The sequence below is a fragment of the Festucalex cinctus genome, chromosome 5, assembly GCF_051991245.1.
Source record: "Festucalex cinctus isolate MCC-2025b chromosome 5, RoL_Fcin_1.0, whole genome shotgun sequence".
NCBI lineage: Eukaryota > Metazoa > Chordata > Actinopteri > Syngnathiformes > Syngnathidae > Festucalex > Festucalex cinctus.
The window spans coordinates 2,265,001-2,273,290 of NC_135415.1; the positions used below are offsets into that span (position 1 = coordinate 2,265,001).

An 8,290-nucleotide genomic window follows, 5' to 3' on the forward strand; every position below is an offset into this window, starting at 1 on the left:
CAAAACTTTTCATCAAAATTGACTGCTTCCTTTATGAAGCGAAAGTGTGGTTTGGTGTCGTGAAAATCAGGAAGTATGCCAAGGCAGGGAGTTGATAGTGAAAGTGCTGTTTGCCGCTTTTGTCTTAGTCAAAAAGTAACGGCCCCCACTCATGAAGCGAAAGTGTTGTTTGTGACTATTGTCTTTAGAAAAGGAAGTGAGCTTGGCTGGGAGGTCCGAGTGAACCGTTTGTGCTGAAAAGTTAAAAAACAGGAACTGGGGTCTACCTGACTGCATTATTGTGTTTGTAAAAAAAAAAAAAAAAAAAAAAAAGGTCAGATGCTTAGCTTATTTGCGCGAGGGTTTGGGAAATTATGCTTTTGTTTTATGAAATAAAAGACTTTTATACGTGACCCGCTCCATCAAAAGGGTCCGCATATATAGATATGGGCGATATTAGACAGCTGGACATTTTTGTCCATTTTGAGATTTCTCCACACATAGCCTCCTTGAGGTCTCTAGTTTCATTTGCAAGCAGCACAAAAGTCCAAATTGCAATAGAAGTGTATGAGAATAAGCAATTATTAGACATATGCATCGTAACTAGGGGGTGTTTTTAGCCAAGCTGCTAGCTTGCACTGCTTCTTGCCCAACTGTTTAAAAACAACCCGAATTTCCTATCCTCAGACGTAATTCACAAATGATTTATATAAATGTTGTGAGGATAAGTTAATTGTCATGACTAGGGTCATGCAGGGGTAATGTTTGGGTCTTGACTCAAGAGTGGGTCATGCCAGGGTTAAGTTTGAGTTCATGACCTGTTAAGTTTGGGTTCATGACCGTGAGGTCAAGTGTCTGTTTTGAACTGATGCAATCGGCTTGGAACTATGTGATGTCAAGAATCTTTAATCTGGTTAGAAGCCAGTCAACCGCGAATCAGATAAATCCAGGTCAGTCCTGTCAGCTCCTTATATCGACAGGAGCCAATCAGCAGCGAATCATCTCAATCTATGTCAGTCCTGTTTCAGGGACCTATCAGGGTTACCCCCATCTAGCTCCAACCAATCGGATCGATTTACTGTCTATATAAGAAATGTGTGTCTGAGAAATGTGTGTGGTTGCCGGATTATTGCTCTCTGTTCCTCTGTGCTACTTCGCAGCCCAAAGGGGCTCGCCGTCTTATGATTCTCGATGCATTCTCGTTTTTCGTTTAGTCAAGTTATGTGAATAAATAGTAAAAACCTTATTTGTGTCTGCGCTTTGGGATCCAATCCTCTTCAGCACACAACAGAATAATCCAGGCACATGGATTCCGCATACTCAAAAAAGAGGTGCCATGCGCTTGGTATTAAGTATTATAGACTGTAATATTATTAATCATGTTAAATCAACAAAATAATCATGTCTTTTTATATCTTTTTATAATCAACCCTTAACGCAATCGCTCTCAGCCAATTTCATTGAAGCAACCCCCCTTTGCTCCCGGCTGTTTTACTAGATTTTGACTGAAGGTTCTAAAAAATATTGCGATCTATTGCTGAAAACACATGGATCCTACCACAATAAAGATTAGAGTCTCGTCTTTCATCAGGGGAAAAAAGTACATTTGCATCTGTTTCCGTGTTGTAGCAATTTGAATTGGAATATAGTTAAGGTTTGTCAATATTTGCATTTCTGGTGAAAACACTGAGAAGAAGAGCTTTGTTGCCACATGACTCTGGTTGATCTCTTATACTCTGCTAACACCTGCTAGCCTATTAAAAAATAATAGCAATAATTACCAATTCTTTAAGCCAGCCGCTCATGTCAAAAGCTGTATCAAGGCCTTCTGTATGCTCTTGCATGAAAAATAGATAAAAATTGTAAGCACGTTTTTATTGGAAGGTAAAGAAAAGTATTTAAAAACGTTTCATAGTAATATTGCGATTCAACATAAGGAGTACTAAAAACTATCCTTCACACATCTAAATTTATAACCGATTACATTTAAATTATCATAAACTACCTCTGGATTTTTGCTAGAAAGATTAAAAAAAAAAAATGTGATTTAAAACTATGTTTAGCTGGTTATGTATGTGGTTAGTCAAAGCACCCCCAGATTTGTTCTAATATTTTAAAGTTTGACGCCGATAGGAATGTTGCGTCTCAAGTTTTTACGCATATGTTGATTTCAATCATTATTGGTTAGTTAGGTCATCTGCAATAACTTTGGTCCTATCCTAAAACCACACAGGAACTTTATTTATAAAGAGATATGTTACGACCACTGTTGCATACACAATGCTGTCAAGGCAGGTAAAACAAAATACTGTAACTTAAAAATAATAGCATAAGTATGTAAATATACACGTAAATAACAAAATTAAGCATGGAAGAATGTAATATTAATGGAACATTAAGCCATAATTTTTATTTCAATGCTGTTCAAACATGAAACAGATTAAATACAGTGGCTCGCAGTTATAAGATTGAAGTTTCAGATAAACAAATATTACATTTTCCTACAAATCTTACAGTGTACATGAACAAGTTTACTGATTAGTATAAATTTGAGTAAAAAAATTGCAACAATCGACTTGTAAATTCGTATTGGGATTAACCGGTATCAAATCGAATCGTGACATTTGAATCGTGATACGAATCGAATCGTCAGATACGAAGCAGTTCACACCCCTAGAAAAAAAGTCAGACTCCATTACCGCCTGGCACTATTGTTTTTGCTCGTATCACTGCGCGGCGCGCTGCATCCAGCTGACAGATGCGCATGTTCCACCGTAATTACGGTATAACTTTGAAAACAGTAACATGTCTGACAACGACACTGAAGACAAAGACAATGTCTTTAGCACTGAACTAAGGGAGGTATCTTTATTTCCGTGACCCCAGCCAACTAGCCAGATTTTTGTTTCGACCGAAACTGGACCAGATCTCGCGCCACAAGATGCTGTTAGGTAGTTAGTGCTGATTGCACGCAACCGCAGGCGAGGACGCCATACAGACCCATGTCAAAAAAACCAAACCATCACTTTAAAATAGAGACCTCAAGGAGGTTATTGTTGCAGAATCTCAACTGATATTTTTATCCAAACAATGTGTTTGTCACTCACTCTCTGGCATGCGGACACTTGACGGAGCAGGTCTCATTATTACAAATACCGGCTACACGTATAACGTAAGTTTAGCGGCGGTAGTTTAAGTTCATTTGGCCAGGTGACAACTCAGTGTTGCTAACGTGAGTAAAAGTAAAGTAGGCAAGGCAAGGCAAGTTCATTTGTATAGCACATTTCATACACAAGGCAACTCAATGTGCTTTACACAAGGAAAGACAACACATAAGCATCAAGAAACAGTAGTTAACATTCAGAGGAAGAAAAATAAATGAAAATAGGTTACAAAATTCACTAAAAAGAACATACAATAACAATCTTAAAACATTATTCAACAAACTTTAAAACATTTAACATAAGGAAGTTTAAAATAATAATAAAAAAAACACTTAATTAAAGCTGTTTAAAAGTCCCTAATCAAAGGTATAAGAAAAAAGCAAAGTTTTTAACCTGGATTTAAAAGCATTTACACTCGGGGCTGACCTCACTTCTGTTGGTAGCCTATTCCAAATGTGTGCAGCATAATAGCTAAATGCAGCTTCACCATGTTTGCTTCGAACTCTGGGCTCCACTAGTTGGCCCAAGTCTGTAGATCTCAGAGCCCTGCTGGGTTTGTACTCAATCAGCATTTCTTGGATATATTCAGGACCCAAACCATTTAGTGATTTATAGACGAGTAGCAGAACTTTAAAATCGATTCTACAGCTGACTGGGAGCCAGTGTAAATCCTTAAGTACTGGAGTAATATGTTCTGATCTCTTTGTTTTGGTCAGAACTCGAGCCGCAGCGTTCTGAATGAGCTGCAATTGTCTCATGTTCTTTTGAGAGAGTCCAGTCAGAAGACCGTTACAGTAATCTAGTCTGCTGGAGATAAAAGCATGGATAAGCTTCTCTTGGTCTGCTTGAAGCATGCAGTCCTTCAGTCTGGATATGTTTTTCAGCTGGTTAAAAGGCTGTTTTAATAATGAATTTAATATGATTGCTGAAGGTCAGGTCTGAGTCTATTAGTACCCCAAGATTTCGAATTTGCGCTTTAGTTTCTAAAGACAGTGACTCAAGCTGTTTTTTTAGCAGCAATCCTCTTTTCTTTATTGCCGAAAACAATGAGCTCCGTTTTGTTTTTGTTTAGCTGAAGGAAATTTTGGTTCATCCAGTTGTTAATTTGCTCTAGAGAATGACACAATACGTTAATAGAACTGCTGTCATTTGGGGACATTGATAAATACAGTTGTGTGTCATCTGCATAACTATGACAGTCAACATCGGCGTTCTGAAGCATTTGACCCAAAGGTAACATATACAGACTGAACAACAGGGGGCCAAGGACTGACCCTTGAGGGACCCCACATGTTTCGATCAGATTCAAAATTTCCAATAGTCACAAAGTAACTCCTTTCCTCCAAATATGACCTGAACCTGTCAGGGTTCCGGCTCCATGAGCCCTGTTCCCCTCCTTCCTCCGTGGGTGTGTGTGGGGGTGTGTGTGTGCGTGTGTGTGTGTGGGTGTGTGTGTGACAAGGCAGCTAATTAGGTGGATGAGAAGCAGCTGGAGCAGCAGCCAGGTGTAGATGATTACCTTGCCAGCCTACTTAAGCCAGCCCCTTATCACATCTCGGCGCCAGAACGTCTTGAGTAGTATACCAGTCAGTAGTGTCCTGTTGACATGCTCACTTGTTCGGCTTGCTCCATAACTTATTGTGTCCCACCTGTCCAGGCCATCTCCACTGGCTCCCACCTTGCTTGTTCGCCTGCCATCCTGCCTGCCTGCCTGCCTACCTGCCTGTTCACCGACTCACCACCTGTCTCTCTGCTCCTGGCCATCCTGCACCCTGCGGGCACTCTCCTGACCAAGTTGGCCCACTCGCCTGCTCCACACACCTCTGCTCATTAAAGCTACTTCCATCAGCCCTACTTGTCCTGTCATACTTGCATTTGGGTCCTCTCTGTGCCCCCATCCTAACAGAACCATTTAAGGACTGTTCCATTAATTAGTTATTAGTTATTTAATAACTAATTATTTAGCAACTTGAGTTAAGGAAATGGAGAATTAGAAAGCAAATCTTGAAATGCACAAATAATAATAATAATAATAATAATAATAATAATAATAATAATAATAATAATAACAATTAGTAATTGATAGTATGGACCACTTCATGGCCTACGTCACGATGACGTCACGGTGTTTACTTGATGCAAAAACAACTTGCCGCTGCAGGCAAAGGAAGTGCGGCTAGAAGTAAACAACGCTGGTTGTCTGTCGAAAATGTCGTCTTGTGTTCTTGGTTGCCAGAACCGTAAAAGCACCAACAAAAACTTGAAATTCTATCGCATCCCAGCCTCTGCCAGTCAAGTAATCGCAGACGGCTGTGGTTAAACGTGATTAGGCGAAAGGACTGGACTGAGGCTATCATCAACAATGCTCGTGTTTGCAGCGCACACTTCTTATCAGGTAAGTTTAACTATCAGATTCAGCCTGGACAACGATATGGGCTAGACTTAGTTGTGACTGAAATTACTTAAATTAGTCATTATTTGTGGGAATATTTTTTCATGCATGGACTTACAAAAAGTCCGTATTTACATGCTACATGCGCGAATGCTAACCGCTAGCTAACCAAACGTTAGCTGTATGTTTCAGTTTTGTCGAGGCCAAAGCCCCCTCAATGTTTCCGATAACTTCTTGTCAAATTCTTGTAGGAGAGGTACATGCCTCGTTTATCCTCGTCTTCTGTCCCTGTCGTTGACTTAGCAGCACTTGCGACCGCATGACACAAAAGTCCTCGCTCAAGTTGTTATATTCAAAATTTTGAACATGTCCCTTCAAGACGTAGTTGTAGACATGTAATGATTTATAGGCCTTTCAATTTATCTTTAGTATAAACGCTCAGTTTTTCTATAAGGTAGATTTAAATGCCATTGCACGGTGGGTAGTCCCGTTAAATCATCTATCCAGTGCGTGATTGTGTAGGGGTCAGTAAATATCGGCCCATCAGTCAGTTAACTTTTTAACATTAACGGTCGTGGGGAGTCTGTTTACTCACATATTCACTCAAATGGCCGTTTTCCGCGTCCATTCCAACGTGAACATTCTCTGAAAATATGCTGACCGGTGACCACACGCCATTGAGCTGTTTTTGCCTCCAGCTAAGCCCCGCCCCTTTAAATTATGTCACATTGTTTACAAACTTTGAAGTGGTCTATTAGGCTAACATTAATGACTGCACGTCATTATGAAACCGCTGACTGCATTTTTCAGCGCTTATTGAAATATTTCTCAAAGAAGAGAAAGAATGATAAAGATGATGCTGATCAGGCACCTTTTGCCATTCGCACTTGGTCAAACTAAAGCTCATGTTTTATGCAATTGTATAATGCTACGTTCTCACCAAATCCGAAAAGGCGAACTTAGTGTTTCACCGCGTAGAGTGTTTTTGGAACAATTGCTGCTCATTCGCGCTTTCGTGCACACCGGAGAGGAGGAGGCGTGTCCCTTGGTGAACAAGGAAGTGGAGCACTTTAGTGAGTCAAAAAAGGGGCACCGCCAACTACTTCCACTTCTTTCCTTGGACAAAACAGCCGTGGCACTATTTTCTCCTCTTTTGAAGTATGTGATAGCACTTTCGCTGTTTTTAGTGGCAATCTGGCGGCCGGCATTTATGCTAAAAATAGCTTTGGCATTAATAATAAGAATTGCTGCTAACTCGGGTACAGTTCAAAAGCAAGTAAACAGACTTACCAGCACTTTCTTGATAATCATTTTGTCACGGCTGGCCGTGTTGTTGCGCTTGGGGTGACAATAGAGAGGACGCTGTGTGTGACGTGGCCCGTACTCGAAGCCGATTGGCTACCGCGAGGTGAAACGCAAAAAAAGTTCAATTTTTTGAACTTCGACGAATATGCGGAATTTCGTCATGGATGTGCGGATTTTGGCTGCTGCGCACCACGTCCCGATGCGCGAAACGCGTCCTCCGTTGCGCGCGAACAATGCAAACGCGCCGCCAAATCGCCATCCCTCGCTTTTGGTGAGAACGCAGCATTAGGCTAACATTAATGGCTACACGTCATTATGTAACCGCTGACTGCATTTTTCAGAGCTTATTGAAATATTTCTCAAAGAACAGAAAGAATGATCAAGATGATGCTGATCAGGTACCATTTGCCATTTAGTAACTCAAATGATGATAAATAAAAAAGAAAATATTCACACTTGGTTAACTAACGCTCATGTTTTATGCAATCATATAGGGCAAATGACATTAGACAGGGAGCAGTGGGACAAAATGAGGGAGCGTAACAGATTAGGAGGAAGTTGTCACCCATCCGACCCCCCGCCACCACCACCACACCCACACCCATAGGCTTACGACCATACATCAATTGCAGCAGCCCATATATATATATATATATATATAATTTTTTTAAGTAGTTCTAAACTTTTGCATATCCAATCAGAAAAACAAAACATGTTTTGCAATCCATCCCTGTCATGAAACAATTCAGTAGGCATGTGTGACAACTGAGGAAAGTAATCAGGGTCATTAATATTTCAGACTCTGCCACGCCTTCGCGACTGTTATTCAATCTCAGCTCCTGTTCCACTCTGCATTTTATGTCGCCATTATTTATTTACTGATGAAGGTGGCGGGACACACATGCTGCCTGGGAAGTGCACATGAGGCACTAAGAGAGTGCTTCTCTTAGTGCAGGAGGCTGTATAGTGGGGGATAAAGGTTTATTCGAGATATCTGCCCTTCGTTGTCTTTGCCTTCTTTTGTTTTGTACAGTAAGTACATAATGGTAAGAGAGTACGTTAAAAAAAAAAAAAAAAGTGCCAAAATTATATTAACTTGTATGTCAGTCAGCATGAAAAAGCCTTATGACACGTTTCCTGGATAAGAATATTTAGTGTTTGTTTTGCTTAACCCAATGGAACCTTTTTTCATATGTGGGGTCAAAATGGGCCCTAAATTTTTATGGCATTTCATAGGTGTACCCTAGTAACCTATGACGGCTCAACTGTTTTTTGTTGTTTTTTTTTAAGCTGAGCCGTGATTGGTTGTTACCTGATCCCCGAGCAACTGTGATGTCATTTTCAGTCAATGGCAAGTGGCAAAATGGCTGCCCCTGTGATGGATAAAAATGGGTGGATTTTGCTGCTTTTAACTATCCATCCATCCATCTTAGCCGCTTTTCCTCGCAAG

General features: G+C 40.5%; 1 protein-coding gene across 1 annotated transcript in view; it reads left to right on the forward strand.

The window, feature by feature from the left end:
- The window catches only part of LOC144019083 (uncharacterized), a 13,078-nt gene extending 12,939 nt beyond the window's left edge, over positions 1-139 (forward strand). The window contains exon 6 of the mRNA XM_077521885.1: positions 129-139. Coding sequence (XP_077378011.1) covers positions 129-139 — 11 coding nt within the window. The remainder of the gene's footprint in view (positions 1-128) is intronic.
- The last annotated feature ends 8,151 nt before the right edge of the window (positions 140-8,290 follow it).